We start from the raw sequence: 17,151 nt of genomic DNA, 5'->3' as shown, positions 1-17,151 counted from the left end.
TACCCCAGGGTGGGAGAAGCAGGTGTCAGGACTCTGAGGAAGAGAAGCATTAGGTGTGATGAAGATTACTGGTAAGTAATCAGCACATTAACCCCAAAGCCTCTAATCCTCATCGCAGTCCTGAAGCTTACCAAATAACAGATTGAACCAAATATACATATCCATTGCCTTAAAGGACCTAGCGGGACTGAGGTACCTCCAGGAAGGCCAGACTGGGGCTTATGCTTGAAGAAATTTGTTGCCGAAACTACACCCAAAGTTACATTTCCTTAGTTTTTCTCCAGCTTTCCCATTTATAGATCCTGGTCATTTGGGGCCGTTCTGGGATCAGGGAGTGAAGACTCAGAAGTCTGACCACGGCTAAGCCATAATCAGGTGTGCTGTTCTTAAGCACTTTGTGCACAAGCCTAGGGTTTTGGTAAGCATAACAAATAAAAGGAGGAAAACCCAAAAATGTGAGTTTCTTTTGCTCACTATTCAGGAAGCTGTTGTAAAATTGGCACATTTGTTTTCTGTCATACAACCCCAACCAAATAATGTTGGGGGTCCTATGAAAGTAAGGAGAATGGTTTTACCACCTGTGTTTTTTTGGGCATGGCTCCAACATGCACTGGCTCGCAATACAGTGAGCACATTCCAGACATATACCCTGGCGCATAGAACAGCTCTTATCCAGCTATCTCTCCTTTCAGTGCTATGGCCCATAGAATACAGTGAAGTTCCACAACAAATTTGGTTCAAATTGTATACATAGCTCTTCCACCTTTTCCTTCCTATGCCTTCCGGAGCAAATCATCGATCCCTCGCCCTCATCTCAACCGTCTACCAGACTTTCTTTCTCCCTACCACTACTGAGTATTCTGTTGTACTCCTCCATTGACTTTCCGACAGGTAAAAGCACTTTAACACCATAAACAATGGCAGTAGGTGCTATAGAAAAACAAGATAACGGAACATATATGCCTCAAAGTTCAGTGCACTTTAACAAGTGAAGCAGAGCAGGGCTATTATGCTAGAGAAGCTTGGAGGACTGGAGTGGCATACTTGTCAATGACTCATCACGGGATATATAGCCAATAGTAATGCATGAACGGGTTGTGCGTATCCCAGCGGGCAGTCCTGCAGATACCCATCAGGGAGATGTCCCTTGCCTCTACCCAAAATCTGTCCTGCCCTCTGGTCGACATCCCTTAGATTCCTCCTGGGAATGGAGAGCCTGCCAAAGAGTGAGGAAGGGAGATTGAACCCTTGAGCCAGCAGCTTAGAGAGGGACGATCCTGTGTGGCCCTTGTTAAGCTCCCAAAGGCGACAAATCGGCTGTTGCGGACCTGAAGGATCATGTTCTTGTCAGATAAGTGAAACATTACCAGTCTGGCATCAAGGCAAGAAAGGAAGTCCCCTTTCCCTTGCGTAGGCTCCAAGGGGATGGAAGGGAGGACAATATCCTGCAACATATGGAAAGTTGTGTCGCAGCAGACACTGGTAGCCTCTGGAGTGGTCACCATGTAGGACGTTGAGCACAGAACAGCTCAGAAGTCCCCAAATCTTCTGGCTGATGAGACTGCCTCCAGAAGGACAGTTTTCATGGTGAAATGTTTCGAGTCAGACATGGGAAGCGGTTCGAATGGTGACATAGAACTGGCACTGTGACTTCTTTCGTCATCTTGCCTTCTGGGAGGGCGAGAGGTGGAGGGGTCAGTGTTTGTAGTTGGTGGACGGGTCCGTGTGTTTATAGTTCATTCTATCCGCTTACTTTTCTGGGAGAGCCTGCAAGGCCCCATGCTGCCAGTAACAAGTGGTTCAGGATTTGGCAACAGTGTAACTCACCTTATATACAATGAGCCTGATGAGGAGAGAACCTGGGATACACAGCAACTCACAAGCACAAAAGGTTAGTGTTATGCTTTGTGCCTCTGTGACTGCAGCAGCGCCCATGTTGAATACCATCTACTATTGTGTCAGGAATACCCAACACAGGCCTCCACACATTGTGAGGGTACAGAGGTAAGTGACGGACACAGGGCTGGCATGCTTTGGTGTATACATTTAAAGTATAGTGGTTTAGAAAATACCTATCGTTCCCTATTACTAAGAGATATTTCACTACCTCGAAACAAACAAAGGGGTCGGTCAAAAAGTCAAATAAATACAAATCCACCATCATGTCCAACACAACCTATTTCCTTCCCTTACACTTATGAACTCAAAGTAAGGTGAGAGGTTCCTTAACAAAACAAAGTTCCAAAGGTGTACAAACGTAAGTACAATTTGGGTTTGCGTTGACTTCCAAGGTAGTCTGTTTCCCATCAGGCCCTGCAAATGGTTCACCAGGCTTGATGTTCGGGGGATAACTCCATCCTCCTAACCTTTCCAGGTCCGGAGTGCCAAGGGAACAATCATCTTCCCCTTTAACATTCGCTAAGAGGATGCCTCCAACCTCTTAGTTCTCACAAAGTCATCAATCCACAGCCCAGGTGTACTGTCCTGACTCTCTCCTTTCTTAGTGTGTGCGTCCCAGACCCGTATCTCAGTTCCTTCTTTGGCAGACCTGCGACTATTAAGATAAGGAACACGACTCTTTATGTGGATGTGACTCCCACATTCACCTTCTCCATATTTTGGACAATGTCTACTGCTTCTTCCACAGTGACTACTACTTCTTTTGCTTCCATAGACTTCAACAGGTCCTTATCGGTATTACACTGTGGGTTCCCCAGTTTCTTATGGGCCTCCTACCCCTCTCAGGGTGGTAATGCTGCACCTTGTTTTGTTTTAGGTGCTACCTTAGACTTCAATGGGTCTTTGGGGGTCTCACTGCGCCTTCCCAGTCCCCCCCCCCCCCATTTACCTTTACACTTGGTCCACAAGGTTCCTGGTCCTCGGCCACTCTGATAAGTTTCTCATTGCCTCTCCTAGGCTCTCGGGTCTTCCTTCAATGGCTTCCCCAGTTGCTCTCTTCCAGTGAGGAAGTCCCCTGGTTCCCTCAGTACATTGTATGCCGCTGCTGCCCCAGGGTGTACCCAGAGAGAGAGAGAGATTCCAGGCTTCCACAGTTCCCCACAGCCTGCTGTGCATCAAGGGTTACCCCGCTCTCTGGATAAGGTAGTGGTCCACAGCCCCTTCTGCTCCTGCACAGGATCCTGGTTCCCTGTTCCTCCAGGGAATACATGACAATACTTCCTGGTTCGCGTCCTCTATTTCTATTGGGAGGGAACCAAGAGGAAACCGGCAACCACTAGAATGTTTAAAGTGGTTCCTGGCGGTAATCCTTGGTCCTCTGTTCTTCTCCCTCATGTCAGTACCTACAAGGTAATCTTCAGAAAGGCAGGTCATCTTCCGTGTTACAGTACCTTTTAAGGTAACAGCAGGATGACCACTACTCATGTGTTTATTAGGGAGGGGGTTTCTAGGGTCAGGAAAAGGATGGGGATATATTGCTTTCTTTTCGGGATATCATAAGAAGTTCCTCCTCCTTTCGAAGTAACGCTGCCTTGTGCTTCGTCACAATACCCAGTCTCAGACGGTATTCCCAATGACTGTCCCACAGAAAAGTATGCAGAGTAAAGAGGGAATCCACATTTTACCTAGAGCTTCCAGCAAGTCCTTGCCAGTACAGGTCACCGTTGAAAAGAGTGGCTATTATGCCACTTGATCTCCCAGTGCGCAGCTCACCTACTCATCAGGGATCTTGCCGTTTTCCTACTCCATTGCAACTCAAGCCAAGAAGTGGCCATGGGAGTCTGCTTTGAAGAATGAGGTTTTTCGGGAGAAGACTAGACTGACAAGCCTCAGAAGAGCTGTCTTGGAGACAGCAAAAAGAACAGGTGGATCTGTCCTTTTTGCTGTCTAGCCTGGCAGGGCCAGGTGCTAGGCAGAAATGTGGGTTTTACACAGGGTAACCAAAAAGCCCTTCCTCCCTTTCATCAGCATGGGGGCTTAGCTGCTGAGGAGACAGGGAGAAGAGATTTGCTGCAGGCAGCATGTTGGCAGCGAGCATAGATGTACTGTGGCGAGTGTCGGGCAGCTGGGTGAATGGGCAGCTGCACCAGAGCTTGAAATGGATTCCTCTGAACCAAGCGGAAGGGCAGCATACCAGTGAATATTACCTAGAGGCTCTTGTGCCAGATTGCCCCAGAGAACTTAAAAGGTCTACTTCGGGTCTTCGTTGTGAACAGATTCAAGTTCACAGGGAAATAAGTAATGAGTATTAACCCTTTTAGTTCCAGGACTATAGAATTTCCCCATGTACACCAGGATATGTCTATATGCAAGAGCACTGAAGGGGATAAAAAGTGGACATGTGCTAGGATCATTTTAAAACAGTTATGAAGGTCAAACAACCAGTAAGTATGTGGCAATCAGAAAGCAGCTGATGTCCAGAATTGACCACCTAGAAGCACTGGTGCACAGTGATGAGCCTCTAGAAGAGGATACAAGCACTCCACCCAACAAATCACTTAACTGTAGCTATGGCAGCATGTGTATCTTTCACAGATTTTCATGTTTTGACTATTCCCCGCCATCTACAGGGAATCCTCGGTCTAGAGTTAAAAGAAAGCTGCAGTATGTTGTACAGCATAGCCACTTAATTTCGTGATATTTTCCTTGAAGCCAAATTATGTGGGGGGACTGAACACCTCTACCCAAAAAGTTCAGCCTCAGATTTTTAACAGCATGGCATGCCACAGAACCGCGAAAACCCTCTAGAGGTGGTGGGCGGATTGAATGTTAATCTATGTAAATTAGCAAATGCAAGCAAAACATAGTTACAGGAAGTGGTAAAACAAAAAATGTGGGGGTCCGGCTACAAACCCTGCTGAGACTCCCCCTAAAAGCTCCTCAGAGAAGTGCAGGCCGAACAAGACTCCTGGGCACCCACATATGCACAATACACAATGATTGGTGCGATGCAGGGGCGAGCAGCACTAGGTAAAAATGTAGATATATTTTTTACTCAAACCTTAATTCTTTCAACTAATGTGGAAACAAGGGGAAACAAGGGGGCGACACCTGCCGCCCAAATGTACCACCCACCACTGTGTGTGGCAAGTAAAATGACTATGAACATGCTACTAGCGGAGGCTGCTTTTGTGCCAGGGTTCAGGAGACTACTGAGTGAGTATTAGCATTCTAAGTGATGCAGTGGCAGCAGATGAATATTTTTTAGTGTAAGGGCACTAATATCTACCACAAGTTGGTGCAACGGACCGACAGAAATGAAGGGCGGTTGGGAGATGTTGCCAGATCATTTTTTAATGCACAATTTGAGAATACGGTAAAGTGGTATACAATTTGCTCTCTAGGGTAACACACAACACATATAGTAAATGCTGTTACAAAAAAGAATCAGGAGCATTTTACAACATTTTTATAAGGCCTTTGTACAAAATATCCCAGCATTATAATTTGAAGTCACTTTTATGAAGCTGAGACCACAGTTTATTGTCAGTATGATCACTGTAAATCACTTTCAATGAACCGGCATTGATGCCAGTATGGTCACTAAATTATTTTCATGACGCGAAAGCCACAATCTATGCCAATATAGTAATTGTGGCTAATTTTCATAAAATTAGCTGTCGTAATCTATGCCACTATGGTCATTGTAAATCCCTTCCATGAAGCCACAGACACAATTTATGCAAGTGTGGTCACGGTCAATTACTTTCAACATGCTGCAGCCACGATATAGGCCAATGATGGTCACTGCAAATCACTTCCATGAAGCTGGGACCACTATCTATACCAGAATTCCATACAGCACTAATAACTTTGAACAAAACAATTCCACTGTAAATATGATGAACCCGTCACAAAACACATTTAGGAATAAACACATACACTCTCACACATCAGCTTCATGGTGGCTCTTTCCAGTGTGCATCTTTCTGGGTTTACACTTGGCACTTTTAAGAGAATTCAGGCTTGCTTCCACTTTTTCATGGAATCATGGCCAAAGTCCCTTAGAAAGAGGCCAAAAACACATGAAAGCAACAAGGAAAAATGGGTTAAGATCGTGGTGCTAGTGGTGTAGTAGGTGTCCCGCTGTCCACGGCAGTGTGACTGGCCAGCAGCATCAGTGAAGCTAATAATTTATTTTTTCCCCCAGCATTGGATCTTGGATGTACAGATTACCAAACCAGGACTGCCTGCCCAACATTTTCTTCCCTTCTGGCTTGGAAATTGAGGCAGTGGTGTGCAGTAGCATTTTATTAAAGTATGTGGTTCAGTCAAAATCACTACCCTAGAAATATGTACGAAGGGGCAATCCATCAGTGTTGACTTTATTGCTGACATCGTTCTTGTAGAATGTACTCTGCTGCAACTGGAACATACCTATTAGCTTTCTTGTGACTGACTCCATAGGAAGCTGTGACTCATCAGACTAGTTCCTGGTTCGAGGTGGTTTGCCCTTGCGAGTTGTTTCTAAGGTGATCAAATAGTTGCAATGTCCTCCAGATGTTCCTCAGCCTTTCGAAATAGTACCCAAGTGGTCCCTTGACATTGAGCACGTGAGAATCTCTCCAACTGAGCAGATGTGCGGATAAAATGTAGAGAATATGACTGGCTCATTGAGTTGAAGGTCAGATGGTCCTTCCGGAAAGAACTTCGAGATTGTTCTAAGGGTAACGCTGTTTTTGCAGAAATTGAAGCAACAATTGTTAATGGTGAGTCAATTTCCCTTACTCTTTTTACCAAGGTGATAGCAATTAAAAATCATTCTTCCAGGAAACATGCTCAAGTTGCATCCAATGCAAAGGCTCAAATGGAATGCCCATCAATGTTGCCAATGCTGTGTTCATTTCCCACATAGGGTAATCCTTTTCACTTATGACACTGATTGAAACATCCTTTCATGACCGCCCGACTATCTTCTGCGAGTACATAGATGGTTAGTCCAGGCTCCTCACTAACAAAGAAATTGCAGCCAATTTGGCTTGTACAGAGCCATGAGACAGGCCCAACTTGGCCAAATGTTGCAGGTACGCAACTGGTGCAGGAGTTTCCAGAATGGGCACATGCCTTTTCCTGCACACCAAAACAAAATGGTTTTCCATTACAGTTGCAGTTCTTAACTGTGAGACCTGCTCTTGCTGCAAGCAGGACATTCCAGCGCCCCAAATGCCAGAATTCTGTGAATTTAAGCTTCACGCTTTCAGGTTCAGAGACACTGTCGTGATTCAGAACCTGTCTGTTTTCCCAATGTGCAAGGTCCCAGGATTGGGGGGGGGGCGGGAGGGGGTCTTCCCGGGAGAGGCGACTCGGATCCAAAAACAAATAAGTGGTGGGGCTATCAGACTAGTCATGTGGATCTGCCATGCATCTTCATCAACAGTCATGGACCTTGGGAAATAAGATAAGTGTAGGCGTAAGCACCCCCCACCAGGGAATTGGAAGCACTTTTGAGGATGGGGATTTCTGGTGTTGATATTTGAAACAGGTCCAATTGAGGTTGCCCCCATCTCTGGAGGACCTTGTCCTGCTGCTGCTAATTCACTTCCCACGCATGGCACAAGGTCAAGTCCCTGCTGAGTGTGTCCACGGGTACGTTTCTAAAACCTATGATTCATCCAGAGCAGTGTTATGCTGTTTTAGGGAGCAAACTATGAAAGGGGGAAATGTGCTCTTGTGGGTAGAATGGAAATTGAGGTTATGCACACACTTGCACGTGCCCTAATGCGTCAGAGCTTTGCATAAATAGATTCTATCAACAGTTGCTGATCCGTAGTGAAGAATGGTAATGCCATTGAAAGGTCTTAAAGTACACCCCTAGCTATACATTTGCGCAGAATTATACAACCCTGTGATAAAGGTGCGATGGAGACTAGAATGGTTCTGCAAGTTCGAGCCAGAAATAGAAGGTTTATGGCCCTACTCTCAGCTGGGAGGGGGTCCAATCAATAGATGTTTTACACATTGAACTTGGCTGCCAGATCGGAGTGGAGCTATGTGTAGAGCCCTTATGAAGGGAATTCAGAAGTTAGATATAGGGGCCTGGTCCCCAGTGATGCTCCTAAACAGAGTGTTACGATTATAAACAATTTGAACTTCAAGGCATCTTGGCTTTTGGAGAGAAATACAAGTTGGACTGAAAGACACTCTCGCTTTTGGAGAGAAATAAAAAAAGAACAATTAAATGGGGAAAGTAGAGGTTTGGATACTAATGAACTGGGTGCAGGGATCAATGAACACAAATTGCACTAAGATCATTGTGAATGTTAAGTGTGGTTCCAAGAATAGGCACATTAGCTGAATGGAGCAGGGAATCAATATTTGGGATTTATTGGACAACAGAGAGGATGTTCAGATTGGGGGCTGTGGATGGAAAATGAATACTTGCCAGTGTGAAGAAGATTATCTCATAAGCATACAGCTTCTGGTAATAGGGGGTGAGCGGACCCGTCTGATCACTGGAACCCAAAGTAGGGTTAAAGCATGACTGGTTTTGCTCACCCATTCCAAGCCATAGAGAAGATGGCTAATTACCGGAAACACTGAAATGTCTACCTGAACAGCACTGGTGCTACACCATCTATTAAAATGAGTCCTATCTAGATAGGCCATCTGTCTGCTGGCTGTTCGCTTTAGGCCATTTGCCGGTAGCTAGTCTTCTTATTTTTAGGGACTTGACCATATCTACTTGCTTGTTGGGACGTAAACAAATCCCAGCTGCTGTCTTCTGCTGCCTGCGATATCTTCTTCCTGCCCCCATGCCCACATACTGGGCCACTGCTTCACTTTCCTTTCTGCCCCTACAATTGTCTTTACCCATGATGGCATCAGTAGCCACTGATGTCCCTTTCCAAACCCCGTCGTGGCTGCTGGTTGTTTTGTTGGGGGAATATCCCAATCCGCTACTTGTTCATTTGTATCTCGGTATCACTGGCCACCGCCTCCCCAACCCCTTCCCTACTCGCTTGCTGTTTGTGGGGAAAACCCCCTAGACCGCCACATCTTTCTGCACCCCATCCCTTCCTGAACTGCTGCCTCCTCCTGGACATCCCTCTCCCGGACTACTGCAGGAATAACCTCAGGGCAGCATGGTCCTTTCGGTGTCATGATGTGCTAGCCTTTTGATCACTGCAGCAGATTCTTCCTTCATGCTGTCCGCACTCCCCCACAGAATGTCCTAGCAGGTAAGATGGTTCCGCGGGTGACACCGGCACCCATAGTGGCTCCTGCTCTCCGCTCATGAAGCCTGCATTTTGAATCCCATAGCTGTTCCTTCAGGGGACAAGCTTGAGAGCGCCGGGTTCGGAGGTAAGCCGGGGTGGTGACTGCTGGTCTTTTAGTTGAATGGTGTTCAAGAACCTATCTATATACCGGACACCATCAAAATGCATAGTGTGACGGTTATGCGATTGAAGCTTTTACCCATTTGCCAATTGCCTGCCAAGAAAGCCCTCCATATTATGCCAGCCCTTATCCTAACCAATTTTTCTTGTCACAATTCCTTAGCAGCCCAGTGAAGATGAAGCATTCACTTTCAATAAAGCCCTCCAATATGTGGTGCCCTCAAACCAGTTTGTCCTCGTGTTAGATTTTGATTTTTGTAACAGAAAACTGTGTTAGAAATGCAGGTTTATGTCCCTAACTGCCCCCCAGGTGTACCTGATTTTCTACCTCCTCTCCAAATCAAAACCAATCTCACCTTGAAAGCTCAAACGGAACACAGGAGCTTGGGGATAAAACAGACTGTGTTTGGGCCTTCACTGAAAAGGAAAAAGTATACCTTGAACAGTAAAGTCCATGACTAGAGTAGAAGTGTTCAAGGTAAAGAGCTAGAAGTCAAAATACAACTAGACACGCTTTCTTGTTTGTAAATGTAATTTATTTTTCAATGGGGCCATGCCAGTACACTCACTCTCCTCTGGCCAGAACTCCCTATGGTCCCAGGAACTTCACTTTCTGGCAAGACACATAAGGCTAGCAGGTGGGGAGACTACACAACAGGCGACTCGACCTGGTAGGGGAGTGAGCGGGCCTAAAGAAATGCCAATCACTACATGTTTGGTCACCTCATTTGTTGATTTTGTCACAAAGTCATCACCTTTGGCATGTAGTGATGCAGGTTCATACCGACACTTGTGGTGTTACCAAGAGAACTGCTAACAGAACTAGTCTGGTGTTGCTCGGCTCACCTCAGAGAGGCAGTGCTTTGCCAGGTATGGTGGCAGTGCCCCCAATTAAATAAGTGAAAGCAATGCAAGCACTGCAGTTTGGAAAAACACACAGTCCCTCAAACATCCACAGGTATTGGAAAACTGCAATCCAGTGCATTGTTTTCAATCAGTTTGTAATGGCACAGACAGCCGGAGATTTCACCAAGATTTGGAAGATGCTCGAGAGGGGATCAATCTCCCAAGATTCACCACTGCTCCTTGATGTTGAAGCATCTTTTTAGTATCTACATTCATCCTTTGGAAGTGCCTGTTAGCTCTTGTGGGCTCATCTGTATATATCTGCAGCTGGCACCCAGGCCATTGAAAGTTTGCACGCGGTGCACACATTTTGTGATTGAAATGTGTCTGTGGAAGTGTGTGCATGAAGGGGTTTCTGTGTGAAACATGCACATTGTGAATTAAATGTGTGCGGACCTGGGGAGAGTTTGAATAAGTGTATACATAAATGTTCTTGGCATGCAGGCACACATTGTGGACGCCACCATGAATGTCCCACTAATGTCCCCGTCTGCCTCTTGATTGGCTGCCTGGTTCATTCAGAGTCTTACAGGGCACCAGGCACCCCTAATCCAGTCTACCCCTGCACTTGGTCTCCCATGCACCCACCCCAGGCCCCTTGCCCACACTAGCCTGGCTGGTCCTGCACCCGTGTAGCCCTTCCAACCCATTACCTTGCACTTAACTTGTGGCCCCCCCCCCCCCCCCCGCACACTCTGTTTTCCCCAGGCTCTGTCCACCTGCCTCCCCCAGCACTCGCTTTTCTCACGGGCCCTTCCGCCCTGACCGGCAGACCCTCCACCCCAACTTCCCCATCACTTCTCTTACTGCGTTTGCACGATCCGAAGGTCACAACGCCTAGTAGGATAGTTTTATTTTGTACTCCCTGTTCCCCCACCGTATTGTCTTGTTGCGCCTCAAAACACTTGTGTATAGGCGCACTGCACTATAAATACATTAGTAAAATAAAGAGATTTGCATTGGCTACACAGGGGCATAATTCAACACAGTGAGCATGAAAGTGTTCTGCGGGGCATTACTGACATATTTTAGACCAGCATCCGTGTTTTATAGCAGCAATACTGCTGTATATGTGGGCACATTCAAAATGAAAAAGTACCCCTATTTTAAATAACTACTAGTACAAACCAGGCTACGCAACATTCTAAAGCATAAAAGACATTCCTTAGGGAAAACTGTCTACACTGCATGTTTTCTTTTTTAAATTTCATTGAATGGATCAACAAACAATCTTTAATCTATTTTCGATACATATTTCATCATGTGAATCAATACACATGAAAATATACGTTCAAATAGTCAGGGATTTTGGAGGAACATGAAATACAATTCCATTAATGGATTGGACTACTTTTTTGTAAAATCATTTTTTTGCAAACTTGTTTTACTTTATTAGCCCACCATTCAGGAGTTTGAGGTGGTCATGAAGCCTTCAATTGAAGCCACTATGCACATTTCGTTTTTATAAGAAAAAAAGACTGTCTTCACAGAATCCCCGAGAAACTGAACAGGGACATGGATGAATTGATGTTCCTGAAGCAGGCAGAGTGACAAAATAATGACACAATCCCTGAAACATAAGCTTACCAAAAGAAGCAAAACACCATATGTGAAATAGTGAGGTTATAAAATTGGAACACCGTAAACAACTATGTGTTGAGTTCTTTTGCATTGATCTGGTTTCATAATCGACTATTTCAAGGTTTCCTCTGACTGACCAAGGGAAGGTTACATATAATGTAGATATTGTGTTATATGTCTTTTTGAATTTTTTAATGTGTTCTATGTACTGTCTCTCATGCTGAAATGGAATTTGCATCAGATATACAGTATAGTAAAGATTATATTTTGTAGAAGAGTTATTTAATGACAGTTGTCCATCAAAAATGTGTACACAGGCTCGCATAAGGAATGTCATTTGTGATATATATGAACAAAGGCAGCTTGAAAAAGGTATTTTACTGGGTGATGCTGGAATACATTGTGGAGCAAGGCATCATGCATAACATGTGCTTCATTATGGCAGTGCTGGCATATATTGTGGGCACCATCATGAGTGTTTTATAATGCTGATACTGGCAAATATCTGGGCACAGGCAGCTTGAACACATTTTACAGGACCATTATTTCATACATTGTGGATCAAAGCATCATCAACATGTGTTTTACTGTCGCAGTATTAGCATATATCTTGTAGACCACCATGAAAATTCTACAGTGGGAAAGCTGGCCTATATTGGGGGCACATACTTCATGAACATGTTGTACAATGCTCTCCTGTACTTTGTGGGCGTCTTGGTATGCATATCCATATTTGTAATGTTACCCTAATGTACCGATGGTATGGCTTTCTGCCAAGTCTTTTTTGAGAATATGCTGCTGTAAAATACACCATTGGAATGCATTTTGTTAAATATTTTCTTGGGGGAAGGATCCTGTCGAATCCCACTACATTTGTTGGTGGTCCCTTCCTGCGCTCAGTTGCTCGAACCAATTTGCCAGAAATTGTAACATACGTCGAATTATTTAAAAAAGCAATTGGCTGCCCTGACCTGGAATCATTTACTAAACAAGTGGCCCTTCAGGACCTACCACCGCCTGCACCAACATTTGTCTCTCACACTGGCAAGGAGCATTTGCCCTCCCCTTCCCCCCGAGATGTTTTACACGTGCATCCACAACATAGTCACAAGGAGATACGATGGCTGTAAATAAAACACATTGCAACATCATGAAGTGCATTTCAAAGCCACTTTACAGAGGTTTGCAGGCAGGACATCCACCACATCACTAAAACAGAACATGTTAAGATATTATTAATTTTAAGCATACTCACCATATTAAGAAAACACATCAAGTATTTCAGTATAGCATAGTTGTGTGCGGGAATTTTGTATAGTATTTCCTTACAATAGGTTGCTCTTAAAATACTTTCCACACCTGCAATCAAAAGATCACCTTTTAACTTGCTCAATACAAAGATAACGGAATGCTCAAGAATCCCAGAGTTAATGTATAATAACTATATAGAACATATTCAAATAATGATGTCCAATGTATTAGGATTATACTCGCCAAAAGAATACAGGAGGTACAGGGAATACCCACACCTGCAAGATTTTAGAAGAAACCCAATAAAGGTAAGCATCTATCAGAAAAGCAGATTGCTTACCTTTGGTAATGTGCTGTCTGCTGGATTAGGCGTCCTTTGCACAGATTCCACAACTTAGAAATAACCTGCCTTTGGAATTTTCTTTGGCCATCAAGTGATGCCCTCCAAATACGCTTCAGGGTCATTGGTGCCCATGACTCAATGGTATTGCATGGGTCATATATATTGAGCAGGTTGCACCCCATGACCTCAGTTCGACCCAATTTTCCCTGAACTCAGCTGCTGAGGAACTGCTCAACTACAAAAGGTTGGGTGGTACCCACGTAGAGGTGTAAGGTTACAAAGGCAATGAGGAATCTTTGGCATGAAGCACTAATTCATCAGATGGATTCTTTCCTTCGACAGATTCCCCCATCATATAAAGACACCCAAAGCAGTACAGAACCTGAAGGCTGGAGCAGAGCAAGGAACCTTCACCGATATGAGGAATCGTTTGAGCACAGTTTGACCAAAGGGTTTGTCTTGTCCCAACAGGTAGTCCAGGCAGTAATGATTGATTAACGTTTTCAAAGTAGCCAATGTAGTCCGCTGACCGATGAACACAATAAGGACACCCATCTGCAAAGTAGAAGAAGCAGTCAGGCCCAGAGTAGAAAGCGCCCCAAGATCTTCTGGAACCTCCTTGTTGGCCAGATTATAGCATTCAGAAATGCAAAAGGACAATCCACCATGACATGGTCTGCCTGATAACGGGCCCGTCACGCAAAACACTAGCAAAACTGATAAACAGGCGGTCATCTTTTCGGATGCCCCTTGTCCGAGACATAGTAGCTGAGCACCTCCTTGGGATCCAGGTGCTGAAATCCCTCCACCATCTTAGATGGATGAGGAAGATGGTAGAAGACTGGAAGATGAATCATACTAGACAGGTGAACGTCCAACACAATCTTGGGGAAAAAGGACTGCCTCACTCTTAATTTCACACTTGCCTTGAAGAAAGCATTGCCACCACCAGATGGAAGGGGACCCAGGCTTGGACAGAAGATCTGTAAGGGTAAAGAGCTCCATTTTACACAGGCAGGACAGTTGGTACCAAGAAGCTTGTGACTTCCTTGGTATGTGCTCCTTGAAGGAGGTGTGTCTGTTGATGTAGAACACAAGACACTTGGTGCAGGTGGGTCAGCTGAGGTCTGAAGCCCTCTAGGTTCATAGCAGAGAGACAGAACTGTATACTAGGGTGGTTAGTGTTGTTGGCCAGCAGTAGCAATTTGGACTTGGAGGGGTTGAGATTTAGGCAAGTATTGGACATCCAGGCTGGATCCATGTGAGGAAGGCCTTGAGCCTTTGGATTTCTTTGATGGAGGATAGCTTGAGATAGAGCTGTGCATCACCTGCATACTGGTGGCTGTGGCTATTGTGTGGAGCTAGGAGGGCTCCAAGCAGTTTTATGTAAATGTTGAAATTAAAGGAGGAGATGTTGGATCCTTGTGGGACTCCACAGGTGATGGGTAGAATTGGTGACCTGGAGGAATCCACTTGCGCAAACTATTGCTAGCAAGGTAGGATTTTAACCAGCTGAGGACTGTCTCACGATCCCCATGTGGCGATGGCGAGTGTATTACGAATGGTCCAGCCAGTTTAACGGAATTGGAGAGCTGTGATGGAAGGTGGGCAGGGTGGTGGTGATGAGGCTGAGGTTATTACCTTTCCTGTGCATTCAGTCATTTGTGTGCTGTGCAAGTTTCAGAGTATCAAGAACGCAGTGAGAACTTCCTCACGGATTTGGTTGCTGGGCTGCCAGGGATGTTGAAGTCACAGAGGAAGATGTCGGCATACGTGAGAGACATAGTGGTGACCAAGTCTATGAAGTGTCTGATGGAGTTATTGGGCTTTAGTAGATTAGGTGGAATGTGACTGTGTCCATTTGAGACAGCAGGAAGTGACAGGAGAGGTTTTCAAAAGAGCAGATGGTGGCAACGCCAAGTTGGGTGCATGGCCATGATGCCTTGTAAATGATGGTGAGGCATCCATCCATCTAGTTTGGAATGGTATCCTTCTACAATGCTGAAGCCATTGTGGATGAGGGCATCTAGGATGTGGGTGGAAGTGGGCGTCATCCAGATCTCGGTAATGAGAATCATCCACGTCACTGAGGGGATGTTGGACTGGAGCAGTTTTGGTGTAGTGTTGGATGTGGGAAGCTCTATGGTAACGTGGATGGGGTTGCTCCAATGTGGGGACCATTATGTTGTGGGTGAGCAGCGTGGTTGATGATCAGTGGTGATGGGCTGTTGGGAGGTAGAGGGGGCAACACATTTTCAAGGGAACCTGATGTTTGAAAGACAAGGGTTCTGGACTTGGGTCCTTTCTGGTTCTAAAAAGCACTTAACTGTACTCACAAAGCATCCCCACAGTATAGCCAGCGCTCCTTACCTCCTTCCGCCTGGGCTCCTGTTCCACCCCACCCCACCTGACCAATGTAAGGTAGGGATGGTATCAAAGTAAGAGACACAAGGGACCACAGTTCAAGAGTGTTTATTGAACTTTATCAAGGGGTTGATAAACACCTATCTAAACCTAAATCTAAGATGGGAAGTAGCTACGACCATAATAATTCAGTCCTAGTGGAGTTTCGTAAAAAATAAAAGGGCCTATACGAAAAAAACCTATTGCCAATCCTTACCACTAAGTTACAAATAGTGTGGGGTAATAATGAAAAAGAAAGAAGTATTCACAAAATGATAAGTCAGGATATTCAGGCCGTTTGCCTCCCTTCCCCACGTTTTCAGCACGGGACAAGGCGGGTCCCTCGAGCATAGCACACTCAAGGGCTTCTTCAGCACAAGGACACAGTTCCTTTATAAGCATAAGGGCCTTCTATGTCCAAGTCTCTTAAGTCATCAAAAGTCTCTTGCTTCAGAGGGCCTGATGTATCAAACAAAACGAAAAGTTATTTTCCAAGTAGGGGGATTCACTTACACCCTGGATCCCCCTCAGCCGGGTTCAAATCCCTTTTTATACCACAAGCTTTTCTCAGGTGACTCACAGTTCACTCTGGATCCCCCTCAGTCGGGCTCAGATGCCCTTTTTTCACAATTAATTTCTCTCAGACGGGCTCCGACCAATAACAGTTCGTATATCTTTTCTCAGGTGACTCACGGTTCACCTCGGATCCCCCTCCATCTGACTCAGATTCCCCTTTCCACAATTTAGTCTTCCTCAGCTGGGCTAGGACCAATTACAGTTCGTATACCTATCGAATACTTTCGAATGTGCACAGAGTTTGGTTTGACCCATTCCAGGACCACTTCGATATCACAGTCCACAATTTGACACTCTCAGTTGGATATCTAACAGAGTCCTTCAAATGAGCACCCACATGGTGCCGGACCACTCTGTATGCAGTATCTTTGGTTTCAAAGGTTCACTCATTGGATATTCAATTCCATTTGCATCGCTCATCACATATGCCTTACGCTCGGGTCTTTGCAGATTTCTTCATATAATGTTGCTGCTTCCAACCTTGTTTCTAACACAGACCGGTCTGCTATCAGTCTACCAACTCACCGGCTGTGCTGGCTTTACTGGAGTGGCTATGTTGTTGGAGTCAAGGACAGTGCCACAGCGGCAATCACTCCTCCCCACCTCAGCTATCGATGCAGGAGAGGCCCGGGTACCTTCGACACACAATGCACCTTTCTCCAGACTTAATTCCTAGTCTTAGGTTTCTTATTCTTGAGGGCTTGTGAAAGTAGCAGTTTCCTTCCTCTGAAAAAGCCAAGGGCAATCCCTGTCTTGCAACCCTGTCTGGTCTTGCCGTCTTTCTCCTCGTATTAA

The 17,151-nt window shown here is 45.3% G+C and overlaps 1 protein-coding gene across 6 annotated transcripts in view; it reads right to left on the bottom strand.

The window, feature by feature from the left end:
• ARHGAP8 (Rho GTPase activating protein 8) overlaps positions 1–17,151 on the bottom strand; it is a 664,042-nt gene that overhangs the window by 40,991 nt on the left and 605,900 nt on the right. For 5 of the 6 annotated variants that reach the window (XM_069628159.1, XM_069628161.1, XM_069628163.1 and 2 more), the window contains one exon: positions 13,039–13,142. The exons of the other annotated variant lie outside the window; for it this stretch is intronic. In XM_069628159.1, coding sequence (XP_069484260.1) covers positions 13,039–13,142 — 104 coding nt within the window. The remainder of the gene's footprint in view (positions 1–13,038; positions 13,143–17,151) is intronic. 6 annotated transcript variants of the gene reach the window in all.

This window comes from Ambystoma mexicanum, chromosome 12, assembly GCF_040938575.1.
Source record: "Ambystoma mexicanum isolate Mex_15411 chromosome 12, UKY_AmexF1_1, whole genome shotgun sequence".
Lineage (NCBI taxonomy): Eukaryota > Metazoa > Chordata > Amphibia > Caudata > Ambystomatidae > Ambystoma > Ambystoma mexicanum.
This window is presented reverse-complemented; position numbering and strand designations above follow the sequence as displayed.